The sequence below is a fragment of the Erythranthe guttata genome, chromosome 10 (assembly GCF_056151865.1).
Source record: "Erythranthe guttata isolate IM_541 chromosome 10, IM_541, whole genome shotgun sequence".
Lineage (NCBI taxonomy): Eukaryota > Viridiplantae > Streptophyta > Magnoliopsida > Lamiales > Phrymaceae > Erythranthe > Erythranthe guttata.
In genome coordinates this window covers 13,588,339-13,616,302 of record NC_142542.1, presented here as the reverse complement: position 1 = coordinate 13,616,302, position 27,964 = coordinate 13,588,339, and the positions used below count along the sequence as shown (strand labels likewise).

Sequence of the window (27,964 nt, the reverse complement as noted above, 5' to 3'; positions counted from 1 at the left end):
CAGGGCACTTCACCGCATCTTATTCTCTGCATCTCATAAAATTATAATAAAAGCAAAACCTGAGACAAAAAAATACGAGTTAAACAGCAAAATGCAACATGCGAGTTAGATTACATGAAAAATACAAAAAAACATGATTTTTTTTTTTTTTGATAAATTTACAGTACTGAAATCGACTAGAAATGACTATAGTATACTACAAGTTCTATAGTCATGTATAGTTATATGTACCCATGACTATACATGACTACTTATGATTGTATATTCACCTGACCCAAATCACTCATCTAAGTAACAACTACTGATTAAGTTTCTACTACAGACAAACATAGCTCTCACACTTGATGCATTTCGGATCATCTTCAAATAAATACAAAAAATAAATGACATATGATTTATAACAAAACTGAACAAGATAAGAGAGCAATTTGAAAGCCTTACATAGAAAAAAACATCCACTACATTATCAGAAAACATGGACATTTTGTAAGAGAGCAAAATTCACCAAGACCTGCGAAAAAGAAAAAGAGTTAAATAAACAACGAATTTTGCTTCAAATTTGAAAACATGCACACACACACTCTATCACCTACTAATATACAGACACATCACTAGCATATACTTCCCACATAACTCATACATGATTAATTACATGTTATGTTACTACATAGTAAAAATTATAAATCATAAATTTCAAAGGGTAAACCATAAAATTGGACCTAAAAAATTTACCAAACATACAAAATTTCATTTAATTACAACAGACATGTCATTCAAATGGCATGAAAAATTTACAAATTAGAATATGATGTAATAAACTAAAAAATCCACCCACACACACACAAACAAAGAACTCGATCAAACATGTGACTATATATGACTACATGCATAAATCTTGTTATTTCTTCACTGTAGCCAATAAATGCCTCACCAAAGTACAAATTTCAGATGATAAAACTCAGCACTATAATATAAGAAATCAATTGATATCATCAATCGACTCATATTACCATTATAGCGAAATTAAAATCAGCACTATAGAAATATGATCTCAGTTGAATACCCATAACATATACAGTTGAAGGAAAAATCCATTTCCTTACAATGGATCTAAGATTTTTCATCTTTTGTCTTTATCTTTAAAGAATTAAACTTGGTTATAAATTTCTTCGGCCCCAGAAAATTTCAAGAATTTCTTAAACCTGCATTTCAGAGTAATTTAATTTAGTCTTCTGATATAAATTGTTTTTTTTTTTTTTTTATAAGTATGCTGATATAAATTAAACTGTAGGCAAAATCATAAAATAAATTCATTGAGAAAAATGGAGATAATATATGTCGAATTGGGGTATAGTTTTGCAGTATTCAGTATGTGAACTGATGTTTTATTTTGGGGTTACGATCAGGACATATGGAAGAAAATTGTAATATAGTGAAAATGAATGGTGCTTCTGATGATACTCAAGAAACATGTGTTTGGGGGGGGGGGGGGGGGGGGGGGGGGGGGGGGGATGCTCCTCCATTTTTTCTAAACATTCAAGATCTGAGCAACAAATCAAATGTCAATTTGTAATTATTTTTATAGTGGAATACGTTAATTCAGTAGGAGAATACGTTAGTTTTCTAGTGGATTTAAATAAGTTTGTAATGTATTTCGATATAATTTTAGTGGATTTCGAAAACTATAGTGGATTTCTAGTTATTGCCTCTGAAAGATGAATGTTTTGATTGAATTGAACTAACATGTCTTTGTTTTCTTTTTCTTCGTTTTAGTGTCTCGAGCAGGCCGGGTGATGTCGACGGAATGACTAGGTGGGTGATGTGGGTAACTCTGCTATTGTCATTGGTGGCTACATCGTCTTCTTCTATTTATGCCATCATTTGAAAAAGAAATAGAGAAATAGTGGTTTTGTTCGATTTTTTCTTGTCCTTTTGTTCTTCCTGCCAAAATAGAGTTGTATTCTCTTGGTACATTCAAGGTTCTAAAAGGCGGTTATCGGGTACGTGGCGGCTAGGGACCGCCACACGATAAATCGGCGCGGCGGTGATTTATCGGAAATAAATCGGAAATAAATCGGTTTTTAAATTTAGTGTAATATATTTCTAAATACTCAAAATATATATAAAAGAATATTTAAACATAATTCTATCCTATCATTCATATGTTATTATATAATTCTAATTACTCAATAAATAACAAAAATTTAAAAATAATAAGATCGTAATATAATAAAAGATTCTTACGAAATACAAATACTACGCAAGTATTTCGCATCAACAATTAATATAAACACAACAAAGCATAAATTACGGGGTAGTAATACTTGGTTTGGTTTTGGAAGTTGAAAGAATTGGAGAAAGAAAAAAAAACGATTTGTTGACCGATATATCGGTTTGACCCGCCAAAAAACCGCCGCAAACCGCCTTGGCGTAAAAAACCGATATTCTAAACCGACTCAACCAAATCGTAAAGGTTTATAACCGATACCGATATGGCGGCCGATATATCGACCGCCACGACCGCTATTTAGAACACTGGGTACATTAAAGGTGAGTACTGTCATTTTGTAGTCGATTATATTAATTTAATAGTGGATTACTATAACTTTTGCATGGAATTACTCTAATTTGTAGTGGATTATATTGATTGCACAGTGGATTTCGATAATTTTGTAGTGCATTACAATAAATTAAGGGTAAATGGCAAAGAGGGACATGACAATGTATTTAAATGCACATTCAAATAAATTCATCTCCATGTCTTTAGTTTAAAATACCCTCCATAATATATTTTTTATCGATTACATCCATTATACTCTAACTTTCTCATTATTACACATTAATCTCATATTTAAACAAATATATCACATTAACACACATTTTAATATTTTTTTGAAAAAATATTTCTTTTTTCAGAAAATAATTTTTTTTCTGAATTTTTTTTTCTGACCAGATTCCGGCGTTGACTTTTTTTTTTTTTTGAAAACATTTTTTTCTAAGTTTTTTTTCCGGCCGGTCAACCGCTGTTCTCCGACATTGACTTTTTTTTTTAATTTTGTTTTTTCTTAAAAAAAACTTATTTTAATTAATATTACTGTCTTAGATGCTAACTTACTGTCTCAGACAATAATATTACTGTTTGGGTCAGTAATATTATGAATATTACTTTCGTGAACAGTAATATTACTGTCCCAAACAGTAATATTATTGCATGAGATAGTAATATTACGGTCGGAGACGGTAATATTACGGTCGAAGACAGTAATATTACGGTATAAGACAACAAAATTGCAGACCAATACGATAAAATTAATTAATACAGTTAAATTACTGTCTCGGGCCTGTTGGAGACAGTAATTTAGCAGCCAAGACAGTAATATTAATTAAAATAATTATTTTTAGAAAAAAAAAATCTAAAAAAAAGTAAAGTGATAGTTAAACTACTGTCTCTGACAGTTAAATTACTGTTGGAGACAGTAATTTAGCAGTCAAGACAGTAATATTAATTAAAATAATTTTTTTAAGAAAAAAAAAAAAGTCAATTAACAGTTAAATTACTATCTCCGGCAGTTAATTTACTGTTGGGAAACAGTAATTTAGCAGCCAAGATAGTTGTATTAATTAAAATATTTTTTTTTAAGAAAAAACAAAATAAAAATAAAAAAAATCAACACCGGAGAGCGGCCGGTCAACGGCGGTTGGCCTACCGGAAAGAAAAAAAAAATCAACGCCGGAGACCGGCGGTTATCAAAATTGGGGTCAAAATTTGTTAATTGGTGAAATTGAGCTAAATTAGGGTGTAAATCATGAAATTGTAGTTGAATTGGGTTTCAAGAAATTGGGGATAGTTTTAGTATATATAAAAGCGTTTTCCTTATTTGCAAATAAGTTTGAATGAGCTGGAAATATTTGAACTAGAAAAAAGTTGAATGTCTTTTTTTTTTAATTAAGTGTTCTTGACATTAGCCTCTTTACCATTAACCCATTATTAATAGTGAATTTTGATAAATGTGTAGTGGATTATAATAAATGGGGTTTTTGTGCATAAGTCCCTAACCAAACATCTTTATTATTCTAGGTTTATGAGTAATATTTATTTCAGTAATAAGCCCATCACTTTAATATTTATTTATTATAAATAAAAGAAATATTTACGTATATAACAAAATTATCCCCAACCCTTTAAACTCAATTCTTAATTGTAACTCCAATTTAATCAATTTTGACCACAAAAATCTAATTTTGACATTTTTTTTCAAACACTTTTCTTTTTCAAAAACAATATTTTTGCCGCCGGATTCCAACGTTGACCGCCGGTCTCCGGCGATGACTTTTCAATTTATTATTATTATTTTTTTCTGGTCTTCTTTTTCCGCCGCCGGATTTCGGCGTTGACTCTTTTCTTTTTTTTTTTTTTTTTTTTTTTCTGGTCTGCTTATTCCGTCGACGGATTCCGTCGTTGACTTTTTTTAGTGTCTTTTTTTTTACATCCCCCGCTAAACGTTGACCGTAATTGTGTTGTCACTAACAGTAAATTAACGTAATTATACTATCAATGACTATACACTAAACTAATTGTGCTGCCATTGACAATGCATTTACGTAATTGTTCTGCCGTTGATAGTAAATTAACGTAATATAATTTTTTTTTTGTTATTTTTTTTAATGTTGTTTGATTTGTTGACAAGCAAGACAAGCAAGGTTGTAAAAATCGGTAATCGGGTCCGAGTCGGTCAGGCACCGACTCACGATTAATCGGTGCGGCGGTGATTAATCGGTGATAAATCGAAAATAAATCGGTTTTTAAAATTTAATATAATATATTTATAGATATTATTTATAAATACTCAAAACATAGATAAAAAATATTTAAACATAGTTATATCTCGATCATGTATATATTCTAATAACATAATAAACGTTTAATAATAATAAGATCATAATACATAAATATCCTTATAAAATATAAATAAAAAGGCAATTTTTTTTGAATTTACATACATTCTTGGCATACATCATTAGTTCTTTAACAATAATAATTAACATAAACAAAATAAAGCATAAACTCATTTTTTTTTATTAAAATCCCAACTTTTATTTTGATTTAAAAAAAAAAATCGATTTTTGACCGATTTTTTGCCGATATTTGCCACCGAAGTTTGACCCGCCTTAAAGGTTTGACCGCCTCGGACCGCCTCAGACCGCCTCAGACCGCCTCAAACCGCCTCACAGGCAAAAAACCGATTTTCCAAACCTTTACACTAAAATCGTAAAGGTTTTGGACCGCCTCCGCCTCGGCGACCGATTAATCGGCCGCCTCGGCCGATTTTTAGAACACTGTTGATAAGTCAACATAATAATATTACTGTCGTTGATAGTAAAATAACTGTAAACATAATAATATTACTGTCAACCACATCAATATTATTATTTTTTTGGATTTTTTGTTTTGTTTGAGTTATTCACGGAGTAACGTAATAATATTACTGTCTATTATTGCAATATTACTGTAAACACAATAATATTATTGTGGTTGACGGTAATATTACTGGTGTTATTGTAATATTACTGTCAACCACATAAATATTATTATTTTGTTTGGGTTTTTTGTTTGTTTGAGTTATTCACGGAGTAACGTAGTAATATTATTGCTATTATTGTAATATTATTGTTGTTATAGTAATATTACTGTCACTCACAGTAATATTAATTATTTTGGTTTTTTATTATGTTTACATTTGTTGAACAGTCAACATAGTAATATTACTCTATCACACTATAATAATGAGTTTTGTTGTGTTAATATTACTGTGCTAGAAATTAATATAGCAATATTACTGTGTTAAACTGTAGTTTAGTTAATTTTACTGTGTTTAACAGTAATATAGTTAATATTACTGTCAATCACAGCAATATTGTTGTTTAAACGGAAAAAAGGATGTTAAAGAAGAAAGAAAAAAAATCGAAAAAGTCAACGCCGGAGACCGTCATTGACCGCCCAATCAACGCCGGAAACCGGTGACGGAAAAAGAAAAAATGTGTTATGGGTCAAAATTGAATAATTTTTCAAATTTGGAGTCAAATTGAGGTTAAATTAAATTAAATGATGAAATTGGAGCATATTAAAGTATGAGGGGCTATTTCAGGTTTTTACAAAAATCTGGACCATGTGTTGATTTTTTTGTAAATAGATTTATTGTCTGTATCTCTTTATGTGGGTTTCGATAAGCATGTAGTGGATTTCAATTTGGTATACATGTTTAAAAAAAAAAGAAGAAAATCTGAAGAAAAAAAATTATATCGGAATTAAAAAACTAATTAAAAAATTAAAAGAATTTTTTTTATTAAGAAAATCAAAAAATAAAATAGACATACTTGCAATTTGTAATTAATTTTTCATAATAATATAATAAGGCAATGTTATTCTACACAAAGTAATTAAGCCTAATATGAAATTTAAAATTGGATTTATCACTCTAAGAAAAAAAATAATGAGCGATTTTTATCAAATCGCCCATCAATCAATGATAAATTTCAAATACCAAATTCTTAATTTGGCCAAGTTAATAATTTGTTATAGTTAATTTAAAATTCATACTGAATATGAAAATGAAAAGCCCAAACTTATATATTGTTGAATTGAAGAGGTTAAAAAGACAACACCGCATCTTGGCCTACATCTTTGGATCTCTTTCTTTTATTTATAGTGTTTTGTGTATTTGCTGTTAGATCTGTCAGTACACTAGTGTTATGGAATTGTGCGACCTTAGCTCCTTTTTGTCCATCGCCATAGTTAAGTTAACCTCCTCAAATGTGTTATGAATAGTAAATGATGGAAAACAAACAAAGAACTTAAGAAGATAAGAGAGCTTTGTAAGACTTGTATTGTTTGAGTGCTTACAATTGCTTGGATGCTTACAAATGAAGTCCATACTCCTATTTATACTAAGCGACTCCTAAATGGATTATGGGGATTTATTTGATCTAAGGGTTAGGAGTTGTTCACCTGAACACTCCAAAGAATTACTACAAAATATCTACAAAGGAAGGGTTCTAGTAAATTTTCTAAAATCCTCTAAGAATCTTTACCAAGTCTATTTACATTTGGGCTAACTTGACCTAACCCTATTTGGGCTTCTTAAACCTCTCCAACCCAAGAAAAACTAGCAAAGGGTTGGGTCAAAACTGACGGATCGTGACACTAGTCTCTAGTTAGATACGTACATTTTAGCAAAGGGTTGGGTCAAAACTGACGGATCGTGACACTAGTCTCTAGTTAGATACGTACATTTAGGGTTGGGCATGGATCGAATTGGGTAATTACCTGCACGACTCAACCACCCGATTTTGCTGAATATCGAAAACCATTAGATAGGATAATGGTTGGCAACCAATTTTGTTTGTCATCCATTTTCTTTAAAAATGTCTTTTATAATATTAAGATATTTTTAAAAGTCATTTCATAAGATATTTAAAATTTAGGGAAAACTTGTATTGTTAAAATCTTACCATTGAGATTAAGATTTTTTTTATTAAACTTCTACAATAAGTAAAAATATAATGAATAATATGAAAAAAAATATAATAAATAATATGAAATAAGAATTATAAAATTGAAACAGTATGTGGAGGTTAATAATTTTATTTTTTGAGCTTTGAGTTTTGACTTCTTTTATATATCATTTCAACATTAAGAAAATAAGAATTATAATTAAAAATTTATAATAAATTTTTATTATCAAAAAAATCGTTTGACTGATATTAACCAACCAACCGACTTTTGAGTAAATTGAAAACCACCGACCGACCCATTCATATATGGGTTTGTTAAAATTATCGGACCGACAATAAAATCAACTGTCAAAAAAATTATCGCCTGAAAAAAGCGGGTGGAAAGTAAATTCATTGGCCGAAGAAACCGACGGATGCCCATGTCCATGCCCATGCCCAGTACTACGTACATTTGTTTTAAGAACATGGCACCAAAGGTTTCGAAGGCCCCCAAGAAAATCGCTTACGAGCAGAAATTCTGTTAGAGGCAAGTGGGACAAATTTTGTTAATGAGTTGGGCTCAATTGGTAATCATCGGGTGTAGGGATTAATGGAATATTTTAATTATTTTTTCATATTTTTTTTATTGGCAAAAAGAACTATATAAAATCAAAAAAACATAAACAAGAGTACCTCCATCACAAAACCAAGAGGTTGGGATTGCATTTGGATGAATAACTCCTTCCCAACCTTCAACTTTTGCCCACAAAGCAAGATTATGAACAACAAAATTAGAGTTACGATTTGTTATATACCTTCTTTTGTGGAAACCAAAGGCATTATCCCACAGTTATCAAATCTCTCTCTTTCTCTTTCCTCTTGAAATATTTTTGATATATTTAAAAAGTTTAAAAATTATATTATTTGATACATATAAGTCATTATATATAAACTATTCAAAGGTAAAAGTACAATAGTTGTAGATTTGTGCCAATTAATTAGCATAGTTTTATTACAAATACATGATTTTGTACAAGTTTTTAGATATATTTTTGAAGTGGGAGAGCATTTGCAACGGATGCTCTATTAATAAAGGAAAAACGGATCCATTGATTAAAGGGGTAATATGCCATGAGCCCCTCAAACGAAATCTAATTTGAACTAAATGACAAGTTCAAATCCAATCTTTTAATTAAATTTTTAGGTTGAAATAATATATGAGCTACATCCCTAATTTTTTTTATCCCTATCTTATCCTTATACCCTAATCATATAACTTATACATTCACGTTTCTTCAATTTAGATTTATTTTTCTTCCTTTCGTTTTGTCTCTCTCACGTTCTTTATCTCTCACCGTTTTTCTCTCTCACGTTTGCTCCTATCTCCCTTTCTCTCTCTCTCTCTCTCTTTCTCTTCTTTTCTCCAGAGACTTGCGGCGAGAGCGTCATTCCGGTGGAGGATCCATTCACTTCGTCGCCGGAGAGGAAATAATCGTTGCCGTCGCCGGAAATTATGACCAAGAAACTCTCTATGTCGAAGAAATCGATGGAAGTCAAAACCCCCAAATAGCCAGGTAATTATTTTTCTCGTGTGTGTGTGTGTCTGTGTGTGAGAGAGAGTAGATAGAGAAAATAGAGAGAGAGATTAATAAAATAAAATGAGAAAAATGTTTGACAGCAGGTACGCCGAAGGAGAGATCGAGACCGCCGCATACTGCGACGGGAATAGCGATGAGGATGAATTCGGAGAGTCAGCTAACGATGATGACGATGAGTCCATGAACACGGAGAAGATCCGGACAGGGCTCCGATTCTGAACTGCCCTAGTATATATATATATATATATATATATATATATATATATATATATATATATATATATATATATATATATATATATATATACATACAAAAGCTGGAAAAAGATGATGATTATAGAATACTTCCATTTTGACTACAGTCTCTATTTTGCTGTGTAATGCTTTTTCTTTTTTTAGTTTTTTGCTTTTAAATTTGTATGAACTGAGAGTTATATTCATAATTTATTTTTTTCTAATCATTCATTTCAATCTGAATGAACTGTTAAGTTATCTGAAACGCAATATTGCAATAAGTAACTACTAACTTGAAAATTAATTAATTGAACATGGTGACGCGGTGTTGGGCATGAGGATGGCGTTCGCTGGTTTGCGCCGCTTGTGGTTGGGGGATGGTGCCGTTGACGCAGTGATATTGGGGGTGGGGGATGGCGACGACAACGTGGGTGGGGTTTGGTGGGGTTTGTGACATCTTTAGCGGCATGATGTTAGCGTCACGGATCTAGAGTTTGGTGGGGAATACGATGCTACACCCGGTGATTTTCACCGGGTGGCTCTTTTCTTGACATGTGTCCTTTTTTATTTATTTTATAATTATAGTTCTAAAACCCATTGGGCCATAACTAAACCCGTAGTGGGAATCTTATTAATTAGGGTGTCTGGTTATATTCACCAGGTGTAGCATAGAATTTCCCGAGTTTGGTGGAGGAGATCTAGGGTTTGGTGGGGCAGATCTAAAATTTTTCGATTTCATGTCTATAATTGTCTGTGAATGTCGATGGATGTCTATGATGTCTAGCGGCTAGGGATCAAAGGAAGAGTTAGGGTTTTGAGAATATGCGACTACTACGGTTTCCTACAGGTTTTTATAGATGACTACGGCCGAAAAAAAAAAGCATCATTTTTAATACTAGTTGTAAAAAAGGAAAAAAATATGAAAATGCAAAAAAAAAAAAACAAAATGTTTTACGAAAAAAATAATAACAAAAAATTTTAGATTCAAGAATGAAAATGTTAAATGCATAATGAAAAAAATGATAAATACAATTTAAATATTATTTGGTGTAGATTTCAATTTTTTTTGTGGGGGCATTTTTGGAATAGATTTTTTAAAGGATGTGAAGTAAATGTTTAGTTAGACTTGTCATTTAGTTTTAATAAGTTTTGTCACCAGGGACCTATATCTTAAAACCGACTGATTAAATGCCACGTGTACCTATTTCATAAGAATTATTATAATAGAAATTATGTAATCAGTAAAAGTAAAAAAAGAAAACTAAAATATTTGTATTATAATTTAGCATGTATTATTTTATTATGGGCGAATAGTAAAATAACCCATCACATGGGACTTAAATGCACATTGGTCCACAAAAAAAACAGTCTCTCAATTAAATCCATCCTCATGCATTTAATCTAAAATACCCTCCATAATATAATTCTTATCAATTACATCCATTATGCTCTAACTTTCTTAATATTACACATTGACCCCGGATTTAAACAAATATATCACATTAACTCCCCAAAATATTTTTTTTTTCAGAAAATAATTTTTTTTCTGAATTTTTTTTCCGGTCAGATTCCGGCATTGACCGCCGGTCTCCGCCGTTGACTTTATTTTTATTTTATTTTTTTGAAAACTTTTTTTTTCCTGAAATTTTTTTTCGGCCGATCAACCACCGTTGACCGCCGGTCTCCAGCGTTGACTTTTTATTTTTCAAATTCTTTTTTCTCACAAAAAAAATATTTTAATTAATATTACTGTTTTGGCTACTAAATTACTGTCTCAGACAGTAATATTACTATTTGGGACAGTAATATTATGAATATTATTTTCCCGAACAGTAATATTATTAATATTATTGTCTAAGACAGTTAAATTACTGTTGGAGACAGTAATTTAGCAGCAAAAACAATAATATTAATTTAAATAATTCTTTTTAAGAAAAAAAATTTCAAAAAAAATAAAATAAAATCAATTAACAGTTAAATTACTGTCTCCGACAGTTAAATAACTGTTGGAGACAATAATTTAGCAACGAATACAATAATATTAATTAAAAATATTTTTTGAAGAATAAAAATGTCAATTAACAGTTAAATTACTGTCTCTGACAGTTAAATAACTGCTGGAGACGGTAATTTAGCAACGAATACAGTAATATTAATTAAAATATTTAAAAAGAAAAGGTCAATTAACAGTTAAATTACTGTCTCCGACAGTTAAATAACTGGTAGAGACAGTAATTTAGCAACAAATATAGTAATATTAATTAAAAACATTTTTGAAGAAAAAAAAGATCAATTAACAGTTAAATTACTATCTCCGACAGTTAACTAACTGCTGGAGACAGTAATTTAGCAGCCAAGACGTAATATTAATTATAATATTTTTTTAAGAAAAAACAAAATTATAAAAAAGAAAAAAAACAAACAAAAAAAAAAGTCAACGCCGGAGACTGGCGGTCAACGGCGGCGATCGACGGTCTCCGGTGGTGGCGGGTCAAAATTTGGGTCAAAATTGAAATTAAACGTTAAAATTGGTTAATTGATGAAATTGGGCTAAATTGGTTTGTAAATCATAAAAATTGAAGTTGAATTGGGTTTTAATGAATTGGGGGTAATTTTTGTATATATAAAAGGATTTTCCTTATTTGCAAATAAGTTTGGATGAACTGAATTTATTTGAAGACAAAAAAGTTGGATGTCCCTCTTTTAATTAAGTGCCCTTGTCATGGGCTTATTTGCCATTTGCCCTTTTATTATTAGTATTTTTCGTTAAAATTATTATATTTAAGTAACAAAATATAATTGATAAGCAATTATTTTATTATTAAACAATTAAAACAAAATAATTAAGATATTCTTTTGGTAAGTAACATAAAATATTTAAATAATTATTGCTAAATAAAAGGATTCATTTGATAGCACGAGTAAATCCTTACAACCAACAACACTAAATTAATATGTTCCAAAGAAAAAAAGTAAATTAATAATGGGCGAATGGCAAAAAGGCCCATCACATGAGACTTAAATGATCATTGGTCCACAAAAAAAACAGTCACTTAATTAAATCCATCCCCATGTATTTAGTCTAAAATACCCTCCATAATATAATTCTTATCAATCCCATCCATTATACTCTAACTTCCTTAATATTACACATTGACCCTGGATTTAAACAAATATATAACATTACATCCCAAAATATTTTTTTTCAGAAACTAATTTTTTTTTCTGAATTTTTTTTTCCGGCCAGATTCCGGCGTTGACTTTTTTTTTTTTTGAAAACTTTTTTTTTCCTGAAATTTTTTTCCGGCCGGTCTCCGGTGTTGACTTTTTTTTCTTTTTTTTTTTATCAATTTTTTTTTTCTTAGAAAAAAATATTTTAATTAATATTACTGTCTTGGCTACTAAATTACTGCCTTAGACAGTAATATTACTGTTTGGAACAGTAATACTATGAATATTATTTCCCCGAACAGTAATATTATTAATATTATTGTATAAGACAGTTAAATTACTGTTGGAGACAGCTATTTAGCTGCCAAAACAGTAATATTAATTAAAAAAAAAATTAGGAACAAAAAATTCAAAAAAAAAAAGGTCAATTAACAGTTAAATTACTGTCTCCGACAGTTAAATAATTGCTAGAGACAGTAATTTAGCAACGAATATAGTAATATTAATTAAAAATATTTTTGAAGAAAAAAAAATCAATTAACAGTTAAATTACTATCTCGGACAGTTAACTAACTGCTGGAGACAGTAATTTAGCAGCCAAGACGTAATATTAATTATAAATTTTTTTTAAGAAAAAATAAAATTATAAAAAAAGAAAAAAAACAAAAAAAAAAAAAAAGTCAACGCCGGAGACCGGCGGTCAACGGCGGCCACCGACGGTCTCCGGTGGTGGCGGGTAAAAATTTGGGTCAAAATTGAAATTAAGCGTTAAAATTGGTTAATTGATGAAATTGGGCTAAATTGGTTTGTAAATCATAAAAATTGAAGTTGAATTGGGTTTTAATGAATTGAGGGTAATTTTTGTATATATAAAAGGATTTTCCTTATTTCCAAATAAGTTTGGATGAACTGAATTTATTTGAAGACAAAAAAGTTGGATGTCCCTCTTTTAATTAAGTGCCTTTGTCATGGGCCTATTTACCATTTGCCCTTTTATTATTAGTATTTTTCGTTAAAATTATTATATTTAAGTAACAAAATAATTGATAAGCAATTATTTTATTATTACACAATTAAAACAAAATAATTAAGATATTCTTTTGGTATGTAACATAAACTATTTAAATAATTATTGCTAAATAAAAGGATTCATTTGATAGCACGAGTAAATCCTTACAACCAACAACACTAAATTAATATGTTGCAAAGATAAAAAGTAAATTAATAATGGACGAATGGCAAAAAGGCCCATCACATGAGACTTAAATGCTCATTGGTCTACAAAAAAAACAGTCATTCAATTAAATCTATCCCCATGTCTTTAGTCTAAAATACCCTCCATAATATAATTCTTATCAATCTCATCCATTATACTCTAACTTCCTTAATATTACACATTGACCCTGGATTTAAACAAATATATAACATTACCTCCCAAAATATTTTTTTTCAGCAATTAATTTTTTTTTCTGATTTTTTTTTTTCCGGCCAGATTCCGGTGTTGACTTTTTTTTTTTTGAAAACTTTTTTTTTCCTGAAATTTTTTTCCGGCCGGTCAACCAGCGTAGAACGCCGGTCTCCGGCGTTGACTTTTTTTTCTTTTTTTTTTTATCATTTGTTTTTCTTAGAAAAAAATATTTTAATTAATATTACTGTATTGGCTACTAAATTACTGTCTTAGACAGTAATATTACTGTTTGGGACAGTAATATTATGAATATTATTTCCCCGAACAGTAATATTATTAATATTATTGTATAAGACAGTTAAATTACTGTTGGAGACAACAATTTAGTTGCCAAAACAGTAATATTAATTAAAAAAAAATTTGGAACAAAAAATTCAAAAAAAAAAAAGGTCAATTAACAGTTAAATTACTGTCTCCTACAGTTAAATAACTGCTGGAGACAGTAATTTAGCAACGAAGACAGTAATATTAATTAAAAATATTTTTTTAAGAATAAAAAAGTCAATTAACAGTTAAATTATTGTCTCCGACAGTTAAATAACTGCTGGAGACAGTAATTTAACAACCAATACAGTAATATTAATTAAAATATTAAAAAAGAAAGTCAATTAACAGTTAAATTACTGTCTCTGACAGTTAAATAACTGCTGGAGACAGTAATTTAGCAGTGAAGACAGTTATATTAATTAAAATATTTTTGAAGAAAAAAAAAATTCAATTAATAGTTAAATTACTGTCTCCGACAGTTAATAACTACTGGAAACAGTAATTTAGCAGCCAAGACAATAATATTAATTAAAATATTTTTTTTAAGAAAAAACAAAATTATAAAAAAAAAAAAAAAAAAGTCAACGCCGGAGACCCGATAGTCAACGGCAGGTGACCGGCCGGAAAAAAAATTGCCAGAAAAAAAAAAAGAAAAAAAGTCAACGCCGGAGACCGGTGGCGGCCGATGGTGGCGGGGCAAAATTGGAATTATGGTTAAAATTAGTTAATTAATGAAATTGGGCTAAATTGTGGTGTAAATCATGAAATTGTAGTTGAATTGAGTTTCAATGAATTGGGAGTAATTTTGGTATATATAAAAAGGATTTGGAAATAAGTTTAAATGAGCTGGATTTATTTCAAAGACGAAAACATTGGATGTCCCTCTTTTAATTAAGTGCCCTTGTCATAGGCTATTCGCTATTTGACCATTAATAAAAGTCATTTTAGAATCTTATTTTAAAAATGGGTAGCACTATCACGGCGGAACAGTAGTCCAATACTCCAAATTTTGTCCACGTGTTTGTCAATCAAAGGCATTTGATTATCTCACTTACATGGAGAGTCCGTTTTAATTTATTCTCCTATGAAATTCGTAAATATTTATTAGGACACTTTACATTACTTATTTATAAAGAGGTTTAGATAATAAATCTTTGGGTTAAATACAAAAATATCCATATATTATGAACTTTGTATCATTTATCCCCTGTATTATACATAAATACAAAAACCCCCTTCACATTACATTTTTTCCAAAATATGACTAAAATACCCCTACTCAAGCATACACACACACACACACACACACACACATATATATATATATATATATATATATATATATATATATATATATATATATATATATATATATATATATATATATATATAATGGTTTGTTTGAGCCATTTTCGACTATATATTTTACCATTTTCAGCTAATTTTACGTGGAAAATTTTGGTATTTATATTTTTTTTCTCTCCAAAACATCCAATTGCTTATATTTTTTTTTTTCTGAATAAAAACTTTTATTTATGTCATTTTGAGTTTCTTAATTTTTTTTCTTAAATGCCTTATAGTTCAAACATTCTAAGATTACAAACATCTTTACAATCCTATAATGATTGTTGAGAATTTGAACTACCGTAAGATTTAACAAAAAAATGAAGAAATTCAAAATGACAAAAATAAAAGGTTTTATTCAGAAAAAAAAAAAAAAAAAAAAAAACTCTTAGTAATTAAATGTTTTGGAGAAAAAAATAAAAATATCAAAAATTTCCAATTAAAATTGACCGAAAATGTTAATAAATATAGTGGAAAATGGCTCAAACAAATATGGTTATAGGCTTTACGGGGGTATTTTCGTCATATTTTGGAAAAAATGTAATGTGAAGGGGGTTTTTGTATTTTTGTGCAGTACAGGGGGTAGATGATACAAACTCCATAGTACATGGGTGTTTTTGTATTTAACCCTAAATATTTTTACAAAAAACAAAAAGCCCATACATGGTCTAGAGGTTTGTAAAAGATTAAAATAGCACATTATACTTTAATATTCTCCAATTTCATCATTTAATTTAATCTAATCAATTTGACCCCAAATTTCACAAATTATTCAATTTTAACCAAAAACACAATTTTATGGACAATTTCGTCCGTCACCGCCATTGACCGCCAGTCTCCAGCGTTGATTTTTTTTTCTTCCTGATTTTTCCGCCGGTTTCCGACGTTGACTGGCGACTTTTTTTTTTTTTTTTTACATCCTGATTTTTCAACCACTGGTTTCCGACGTTGACCGACGGTCAACGCCGGTCTCCGGCGTTGACTTTTTCAATTTTTTTTCTTTAACATATTTTTGCCCCCCGTTTAAACATCAATATTGCTGTGATTGACAGTAATATTAACTATATTACTGTTAAACACAGTAAAAATAACTATACTACATTTTAACACAATAATATTTCTATAATAATATTATACAACAATAATAATAACACAACAAAACTCATTATTATTGTGTAATAGAGTAATATTAATATGTTGACCGTTTAACAAAGGTAAACATAATAAAAAAACCAAAAGAATTAATATTACTGTGAGTGACGGTAATATGACTATTAGTAGAATTACCGTCAACAGGAGTAATATTATTGTGTTTACATTAATATTACAATAATTGATAATAATATTATTACGTTACTCCGTGAATAACTCAAACAAAACAAAAAAAAAAACCCAAATAAATAGTAATATTGATGTGGTTGACAGTAATATTATTGTCTTTACAGTTATTTTACTGTCAACGACAGTAATATATTTACGTTGAATTGTCAACAAATCAAACAAAAAAAAAAAATAACAAAAAAAAAATTAATAATATTGTCATTGACTCTAATTGTACAGTCAACGACAATACAATTATATAAATGTATTGTCAACGACAGTACAATTACGTTAATGTACTGTCAGTGACAATATAATTACGTAATTTAGTGCCAGTGACAATGTAATTACCATTAATGACAACACAATTACGGTCAACGTTCTAGCGGCGAGCGTATAGAAAAAAAAAAGCACTAAAAAAAGTCAACGCTGGAATCCGGCGGAACAAAAAAAGAAAAAAAAAACCGGCGGCAAAAATATAATTTTTGAAAAAAAAAAGTCAAAATTGGATAATTGTGGCAAAATTGATTAAATTGGGGTTACAATTAAGAAATTTGAGTAAAGAGTTGGGGGTAATTTTGTCATATACATGAATTTTTCCTCTTTATTTATAATAAATATTAAAAAGATGAGGTTATTGGTGAAAGAGATATAGCAAACAGCTCAACCTAGAATAACAAAAATGGTTGGTTATGGACAAAAATCCCTATTTATTTTATAAAAAGAGTTGATTGCGTTGCTTGGAAGTGATGCGAACTAAGCATGAAAGAAAGTGAATTGTTCGCTTTATTCACATGTGATATACCTAATTGGGCCGGCCCAACGGGCCCTCAAATTTATCTACTAAGTAGGCCCACTACACGAAAGCCCAAACACCTTTAAAGTAAGGCTTGAGCCCAACAAAGTAAGCCCAACCCAATCATCGATATATAAATAGACGTTTTACTCATTCATAAAGGTACGTCCTAATTATTCACTATCAATTCCGAGTTTTATTCTCTCTACAATCTCTACGATCCGTACATCTGACTTGAGCGTCGGAGGGGTTTCCGCCGGATCAACCCCCGGCTTAGTTCACGTGTGCTCATTTTGTAGGGACCTCAGGATCATCGAGTTGACTAGCTACTGATCAACTTTGCTCTCCCAGCTCGTTTTCTATACTACTTCGGTGAGCTATATTTTAGCATCATCATTTTGGCGCCGTCTGTGGGAATGATGCAAACCAGATCACGTAGCCAACAAGATCCTCCTGAGGCGTCAGCTCGGAGAGAAAATGACACGGCTAATAACCTCCCAGTCCGTGGAGGATCTGGCATGCCACCTCCTCCACGTGCCGCGGAGCCACTTCCTTCACGTGCTACAGATCCACCTCGCAAGGTTCAGGTGATCCCTCCTCGGGACCCACCACTCGCCGATCCACCACTCCCTGCTCCTCGAACGGTTCAAATAACCGAGGACGCGCTTCAACGCATGATAGCAGAAGCCTCAACTCGCGCCGCCACGGAGGCTGTAACTCAATATATCGCCACGATGGGAGCAAACGCTCCCAATGCGATACCAGCGCCAGCTCCACCTGTAGCGCCATCTATGGCCCCACCGCCAATCCAGAATCAAATAAGTGTCTCTTCTTCTACCTCGGACCCACGGTCCCGAGTGCAGCTATCTACTAATCACAGAGGGGAACAGCCCAGACAGCAGCGTAGGCGCTCACCCCCACGAGGGAATGCGTCACCATAGAGAGTCCCTCTCTTTAATGAGGGAGAAGACGAGGTAAACAACAGAATGTCTCGGCAAAATCTTTTCCCCCAACCAAATAATCTAATAGGTGAAAGAATGCCTATCCCAACAAGACGCAGTCCTTTCACCATAAACATCATCAACGAGGTATTACCTCAAGGAGTGAAGATCTCGGGGTTACCTCAATTTGAAGGGACCACCGACCCACAGGAGCATATAGAGAAATTCAACGCCATGGCGGATTTATATGGCCCGACGGATGCTGCGATGTGTAAAATGTTCCGCACCACTCTCTCCAAGAGGGCAATGAATTGGTTCAACTCCCTACCCATAGGGTCGATTGACACCTTCGCTCAATTGTCGACCCGGTTCACCAACCAATTCGCCATCAACAAACAATATGCCAAGACCCCAGCTCATCTTTTCTCTGTAGTACAGAGAGATAACGAAACACTCCGCAACTACATTAAGCGTTTCGTAGAAGCCGTCCACGAAGTCCCCAGTGTAGGGCAAGACATGCTCTCTGGGATTATGCAGCAGAACTTGAAACCGGGTAGATTCAAAGAATCTATCGCCGGAAGACCCCCAGGCAACCTAGAGGAGTTGCTGAATCGAGCCGAAAAATACGTCCGGATAGAGGAAGCCTCTACCCATGCTCCTCCTAAAAGGAAAAGGGAAGATGACCAGGACAACAGGAGGCGCGATGATCGACGTCCACCACCTCCACCTCAAGGCCAACCCTCTACCTCCTACAATAGGTTCACTCCACTAAACGCTCGCCTCACTGAAATCCTTCACGTGATAGAACAGAAAGGTTTAGCAGAGCCTCCACGTCCTATGCAGCCAAATGCAAAGCGAGAAAAGTCGGATCGTTATTGTCGATTCCACAAGGACAGAGGGCATACTACGGAGGAATGTGCACAACTCAAAATGGCGATCGAGAGGCTGATCAAACAAGGCCATTTAGGCGAATACATTGATAAGCCTCGAAATAAGCGCCGTGATGATCCTCCACGCCGAGATAACAATCGAGATCAACAACAAAGACGAGAGGAGGGGGGTCATCGACGGGACCTAGATAACAACGATAACCAGCCTACCCGGGGAATCATCTCCTTTATCTCCGGGGGACCGGCGGGGGGCGATTCACAAAATGCAAGACGCACCCTCGCTCGGTCAGCACGCATGAATCAAGAGCGTGCTTCTCCATCCGCACGCATATATCAAATACGAAGACCTGATCACAGCATAGTCTTCAACTCCTCCGACCTTGAAGGTCCAGATGAAGACCATGTCGATGCATTAGTAGTAACAACAACGGTGGCCAACTTCTTGGTCAAGAAGATATTAGTGGACGGTGGGAGCTCAGCTGACATCATGTACCTCCACTTTACCAGCACTGCTACGGTCATCTGCGACTATTCGAGGAGTTTCTACATGGACCTCCTCACGAAGCAAACCACTTGAAGAACCTCCCAACGTAGAGGGTACCTTCTTCGATACCTTCTTCGACGTCCCATTCGCTTTAGCTCGAAGTGCCGCAAAGGTGATACCCCCATCTAAAAAAAATAACAAACACATAAGAAAAAAAAAAAAAATAACCCCTCGGATCAAATTGCAACGAACTAAATAAAAAAAAAAAAAAAAAAAAAAAAAAAAAAAAAAAAAAAAAAAACAAGTCAAGGCAACAAAAGGATATACGATGTTGACCCTTCACCGTCGGTATCAAACCCCTCGGATCAAATTCCACATCACACAACCCAGATTCCTCAATCCTCTTCGCCATATTTGCAGTTATCGTGAAACTCTCACACGTAGGATTCCAAACTACGGGAACGTCAAACGTGGGAGCCCTCACATAATAAAAATAGGTCTTCCATTTCCCTAAAGATAGCTTCACACTCTTCACGAATTGGTAAGGAACGCGAGGATGAAAACAAAAGAAAGGCATCTTGTTGGGCCGATGTAATGTAAATAACGCCTTAAATAAACTCACAGACATAGGCAGACCTACTCGAACCACCCTAAAATGAAACGTCTGGAACATCAGAACAGCTGTGGGCGTTAGCTGACTATACCCAATCTTGAATTCCTCACAAACCTTCAACAAGGTGGGATGCGGTGTAATCTGAGATGTGCACGTCAAGTACCCCAAAAATACCGTATGAAACCCATCGGGTGGCGAATACAAGCGATCGCCCTTCCGAGGCAACAACAACTCGACATTACTCGGCGCTCCGGATAAACGACGAATAGAATGCAAATGCTCTTCCGTCAATACACTATCAAAATTAACTAAGTCCAAATTAATTGGCTTATTTTTCTTTTGCCTCCTCGTGTCAACCTCAACATCACCTGGCGGAATATCATCTTCCTCCTCCTCTTCATCCATCAGCTCAACTTCACTACTTGGCACCGCATGATCATTCGCCAAAGGTGCTTGCTTCAAATCATCGCTATCACTCCCAAAATCCACGATATGGCGACGAGAATAACGCCTACTAGCAACAATTCCATCTACTTGCTCACGAACATTATCACTCGATTCTACGTCGTTGCTCCAAGATTCAATAATTTCTCGCCTTCCGACACTCCTCACACTCACGTCATTAATTTAGACAAAACCTTCCTCAGCTCGACCATTGTGATACGATATATTATTTAATTATATTATTTAATTATTAGTTGGTTAATATTTTATAATTAATTAATTAGCATAGTATATTTATATTGAATATAGCCATACGTGGGTTTAGGGTTAGGAGGTTTAGGATATATATATTAAGTAGTTAATTAGTATAGGTAATTATGTTTCCTAGTTAGATTAGGATTCTATGTTTTATTATCTTTAAATAGTCGTTTTGTGCTAGGGTTTTATAATGAAGAGAAATAATAAACAAGAGTTTTCTTACGTTTCGTAAAGAAATCTTATGATACACGAGAGATCGCATCAATTGGTATCAGAGCGAAGTTGCGATTAACACCAACGCTTCGTTAGCAAGGCAGAGATTATATCAAAGCTACGCTGGAGCAAAGTTGAGATTACATCAACACTTTGCGAAATTATGTCGTCCGAGAGAAAACGTTTAGAGCGATTGGAAAAATCCGTAGAGAAATTACGGATTAATTTTCAGAAATTGCTTGAACAAAGTCAAGGACGACGTCAATGCCATCATCAAAGCCGAAGGGACCGCCGCCCATCACCGCCGCTGCCGCTGCCGAGCCTATCGTCGGAGGAAGAGGAAGAGGACGACGATGAATTTTTCAAAGAGCCACCACCGCCGCCGCTGCCGAGCCTATCGTCGAAGGGAGAGGAAGAGGACGACGATGACTTTTTCGAAGAACACCAAATTTTTGTGAGTTCGCCAGAAGAAGAAGAATCGGATTCAATTGAGATAAAGTGGGACGAAGAGCCGAAAGAAGAAGAATCGGAGTCAACTGAGATAAAGTGGGACGAAGACGAGAAATTAGTGAAGGAGGAGAACGAAGAATTGCATGAAATTTTGAAAGAATTTCATAATTTTAAGGAAGATCCAATTTTACATGATGAGAATTCGGTGGAATTAGTTGTTTATTGTGAAGAGGAAAACCACTCCAAGTTATCTAGTTTTTGTCTGGCTAAAGTGGATCACTTTGGAGACCAGGTTCATGATTCCACCGAGAAAGATGACTTCACTCATAAAATCAAGAACGATGGTCACGTGCTTGTGAAAATTGGTCAAGCAAAGAAATACATCTTGCTCGGAAAGAAATTTAATGGCGTCAAGCATAGATGGAAACACAGAAAAGAGAGACGATTATTGGGCAGAACCTTGAGGACAAGGTTCATTTCAAGAGGGGTGGTTTGATACGATATATTATTTAATTATATTATTTAATTATTAGTTGGTTAATATTTTATAATTAATTAATTAGCATAGTATATTTATATTGAATATAGCCATACGTGGGTTTAGGGTTAGGAGGTTTAGGATATATATTAAGTAGTTAATTAGTATAGGTAATTATGTTTCCTAGTTAGATTAGGATTCTATGTTTTATTATCTTTAAATAGTCGTTTTGTGCTAGGGTTTTATAATGAAGAGAAATAATAAACAAGAGTTTTCTTACGTTTCGTAAAGAAATCTTATGATACACAAGAGATCGTATCACATTGCTCTCGCGCAATAGGCGTCGAAAAACGGGCCCCGACGCGCCTCCACGCGCCCGACAACCCCTCCGCGACAAACCCCTACGGAAGCTGCCTCACGCGCTCCCACGCTCGCCCCCAAAATGCTGCCACGCGCAGCAGCCCCAACACCATCACACGCGCGCGCGTCGCCCTCGGCCGGCGCGCCGGACGGGCACGCGCGTCGCTCCTGCTGTGCCCCACCCATGCGTCCCTCTCTCTCTATCCAGTCATCTGACGCGCGCGCGCGTGCCTCGGGAGGCGTGCCTGACGCGCGCGTCAGCAGAGCAATCTCTCTCTCTCCTCACCTCGGACAATGCACCCACCACCTCAAGTACATCAGCATGCCTAGTATCTCTCTCTCCTCTCCTTGGGCAAAGAGCCAATCACATCAGCAGCCCCCATCTCTCTCTCCTATCCTCGGTCAAAGTGCCAACTACCAAGACACTATTCAAAGCCGAGCCGCCAGCTCCTTCGGCTCCCTCGAAGCGCGCGCACTCTCCCAAACCATGGTATGGGGCTGCGCGCCTCAAGCCGACGGCAGCAGCCACAGTACCGACAACCCCCCTTTTCGGTTCGATCCGTGCACTAGCCGACGAGGATCCGATTTTCGCACCCGATACCACAAGTTTCTCGCGTTCCATCCCTACCGTACCAAAAGTATTCTCGCCCCCTTCAACCGGATCTCGAAGTTTAATTCGCAAAGATTTCGACTTACCCGGATTCGACATGACTAAATTTTTTCTCCGCACAAATAATCAAGAAACAAAAAATTTTCTACTCTACCGCTATTGAATAAAAGAAGATAGCACAGAAGAAGACCTAAAGTTAAAAATACATACCCATATTTACTACGCAAGAGTTGAAGTTTAATTCTTTCCACCGCAGAAGGACTCTATTTATCTGGCCCTGGTATATTATTTAAAACCCTTAAATATATACCTCGCTACCAAATAAATATAATTATCTCTTATTTAAATTGAGGAGATTAATTCAACGCCAACAGAAATTATTCGATCCACAACACAATTAACTCTCGCGACAAGCCGGATTCCTCTACACAAGTCTCCCGTCTCAACTCGAGAGTTGGGGGCTTAATGATATACCTAATTGGGCCGGCCCAACGGGCCCTCAAATTTATCTACTAAGTAGGCCCACTACACGAAAGCCCAAACACCTTCAAAGTAAGGCTTGAGCCCAACAAAGTAAGCCCAACCCAATCATCGATATATAAATAGACGTTTTACTCATTCATAAAGGTACGTCCTAATTATTCACTATCAACTCCGAGTTTTATTCTCTCTACAATCTCTACGATCCGTACATCTGACTTGAGCGTCGGAGGGGTTTCCGCCGGATCAACCCCGGCTTAGTTCACGTGTGCTCATTTTGTAGGGACCTCACGATCATCGAGTTGACTAGCTACTGATCAACTTTGCTCTCCCAGCTCGTTTTCTATACTACTCCGGTGAGCTATATTTTAGCATCATCAACATACTATGCTCTTCAATCGTGATAACTGATCGGTGCACAAAAGACTACATCACGTCCTCACCCACCATCAATCACCCTTTAATTTGTTTTTTTACACTTTTTTTCTCCCTCTCTTAAAATTAAGTTGGGTAATGACAAGAGCTCTTTCATTAGTTACATTTTATAAAAATGGAGAAACCAAACATAAAAGAGTTCTCACATTTTTTTTTTTTTTTTCTTTTTTCAAAACTTGTAATAAGAAATTTGCAATAAAGGGTTGGATATATTTTTAAACGTCATGTGTTAAACACTATCCATTTGTTATAATGTGAGATAAAAATGTAAATTTTAATGAAGCTGTCGACAATGGAGAAGCTGGGGTAGAGCTAAGGGGAGCCACAACTCCACCAAAATTTCAATTTTTTTTTTTACTACTAAAAATAACTTTGCTATAAAAATTAAAAGTTTTTTTTTTGGTTTTTTTGTTTTGTGTACATTAAATAAAGGGGTACGTACTAGACAGTAGACATAACTCATGGACCCAAATTATTATGTTATCTTCTTGTCCCTTCTCAAACCCAAATTAGGTTATTATTCTTTTTTCTTCTTTTCAACGAGGGTTTTGCGGAGCTTCGATTAGATGACTTTAGGTTGTGGACTTGATTAGTTGGCTAATTATATCCAACAACGGTGGCAGAGTAACACGACAATGGGTCGATGGAGTTCCGATTAGTTAACATTCGACCAGTTTACTTGATTCAACTAACTTGATTATAAGTTGTCTGCATTTTTTTGGCAGCGGCGAGTCGTTGGAGCTCCTATCAGTTGACTTGTTTTTGCTGATTTGATTTAGTAGACTGACTTTTCTCGACGGTGGTCTGGTGGACAGGATTACACTGTAGGTTTGTTTTTTTCTTTTTTTTTGTTTTTTTTTGTATAATATCTTTTTTAGGTGTACTTGTATATAATGAAACTTTGAGGGGTATTTTGGAAATATAAATTTGTAAATGATCTTTTGAGATGGAGATAAGTGAACTACTGCATTAGTTTTGGGGCTAGTTCAATTAGGCCGTTAAATTAAACAGGATTGATGACTGATGCAATGATTGTACTTGCCATTTTGTTGAAAGAGCACACCGACCACAGGACAAATAATTTGCTTATCATAGCTTTGAACTATGATTTTAAATTTTAATAGCATAATAAACTAATAATTGTTTTTTCTTATAAAAAAAAAACTAATAATTGTTTTTGATTGAGCTGATTGCTTACGGTTTTCATTTAATTAAAAAAAAATGGACACTTAACATTTTGGTCCCTGGTGATAAAAAATATTACAATTAAATGACGATCCCATTTAAACCTTTGCTACAAGTCTTTTATAAAATTTATTTCGAAACTGTCCTCGAAATTTTCCTTAGATATGTTTCATATGGATTTAGAATTTTGCTACCGTATTCATCATTTTTTGCTAGATTTAATAATAAAATATTGATTTTTTTTTGTTATAACAAAAAATAAATTTTCTTTTTTCATTTTAGATTTTTTTTATAAACAGATCTTATTTGTTTTTCATTTTTTCATTTACTTTATATATTTTTAATAAAAATATTTTTCTGATTTTTTGTGGAAAAAAATCTGCTTAGACTGTAGACAACCGTAGTACCACCTAGTAAATTGTTGTCATCTAAGTCCTGAATCCAACTTCGTAGTTAACACACTCTAAAGTCTAAACATATATATATATATATATATATATATATATATATATATATATATATATATATATATATATATATATATATATATATATATATATATATATATATATATATATATATATCATCTAGTCATCCGTAGTCACTCATAGTTATTTGTAGGAAACCATAGACTACGTACTATATATAGCCATTGTGAAACCATAGTCACTTGTAGGAAGCTTTAGACTACTATAGTCATTCTGAAACCCTATTTTCGTGGATTTGAACCCTAGTGTCTACCTTTTTAGACACAACGTTGTCAAATACTCATAGATAACTATAGTCAGTAAAGAAACCCTAGTTTTGCCCTTTTGAACCCTAGCGTCGATAGCAAACGGACACCAGCCACCGCGAGCCGTGCTCGCCGCGTACACAACTAAACTCCACATACCATGAATTCGCCTCATCCAGCCCTAGCCGCCGCCCAAACGTGCAACTAGCAGATAGCCACCGTAGAATTAACACCTCACCAATCATACCATGACATTACGCTCACAAAAACGATGATGCAATCACCACTTCCCCTACCCAAGGTGAGTCGAGTAGCGTCGGTTGCAGATCCATTTACTTGACAACAACAAAAAAATTGTTTTCTTTTTGTGCTATTTAATTAATTATATTTTTCTTTTAGATAAAAGTAAAATAAAATTGGTGGAGTTGTGATGTGGGGTGCAAAGAATTGATGAAAGTTGTTTGACGAATTCAAAGTCCAACCTCTAATTCGCGTTTCTCCATGCATTTCTAATTGTTGTAAAGTAAACAAAAATATTACAACTCCATCAATTCTTGCTATCGGTTGCAGATCTGTTTCTCACCATCGCAAAATTTGAAAAACTCAGATTTACTCAAAATGAGAGAAAATAAAGAAACAAGCAGAAGAGAGAAGAGGTTGTGTGACACAAAAATAATAGAGAAAGAGAAAGAGAGAGACAAAGAGAAAGAGAAGGGGAATAGTTAGGGCGGCGAAAGAGAGAGGAAGAAAGAGAATGAGAGAAAAAAATAACTTTTTATTAGTTGAAATCCCTCGCCCCAGGGCCCCCATCCCTTGGCCTGGGTGCTCGTAAGGAACAAACCCTCATTGGAGTTGAAATTCCCACACTGCGGCTGCCAGGATTCGATCCTAGGACCTTGCACCAACTTACCACCTTCGGAACCAGTTGAGCTACACCCATGCGGACACTTTTTATTAGTTATATTAAGAATATTTTTGGGTTAAAGAAAATTAAAAGGATGTATGCCCATTTTTGTTTTTTACTACGGATTTAGTTCAAATATTCTATTTGAGGTTGTCTCATACATCTTATTAGGTTTGATATTAGGGGTGTCAAGCATTTACCCCTAGAAGAATCATGTATGATTTAAAATATAATTCTTTTAAAGGATTTTTTTGCATAATTAAGTTACTTATCAACCATCTTTATTATTCTAGGTTTAGGGGTTACATATTTTAGCCAATAAGTCCATCCTTTTAATATGTATTATAAATAAAGGAAAAATTAATGTATATATGAAAAAATTACCCCAAACCCTTTAGACCCAATTCTTAATTGTAACTCCAATTTAATCAATTTTGACCACAAAAATCCAATTTTGACATTTTTTAACCTTTTGTTTTCTAAAATTAATTTTTTTGCGTTGACTTTTCGATTTTTTTTTTCTGGTTTGCTTTTTCCGCCGCCGGTTTCTGATATTGACTTTTTTAAGTGAATATATATATATATATATATATATATATATATATATATATATATATATTTTTCCTAAAATTTTTATCCGTTTTTTTTTTGCCCCCACCACTAAACGTTGACCGTAATTGTATTGTCATTAACAATAATTGTCACTGACAGTACATTAACGTAATTATACTGTCGTTGATAGTACATTTATGTAATTGTACCGTCGTTGACTTACAATTAGAGTCAACAACAATATT

General features: G+C 33.6%; 1 protein-coding gene across 1 annotated transcript; it reads left to right on the top strand.

The window, feature by feature from the left end:
- Positions 1 to 18,726: 18,726 nt before the first annotated feature.
- Positions 18,727 to 19,916, top strand: LOC148767586 (uncharacterized). The gene is made up of 2 exons (XM_088824676.1): positions 18,727 to 19,805; positions 19,907 to 19,916. Exons 1-2 carry the CDS (start codon positions 18,727 to 18,729, stop codon positions 19,914 to 19,916), a joined length of 1,089 nt encoding a protein of 362 aa, XP_088680802.1.
- Positions 19,917 to 27,964: the final 8,048 nt, after the last annotated feature.

Coding starts and splice junctions, on each gene's coding strand:
- LOC148767586 (XM_088824676.1), top strand. CDS start 18,727: ATGCCTATCCCAACAAGACGCAGTCCTTTCACCATAAACATCATCAAC.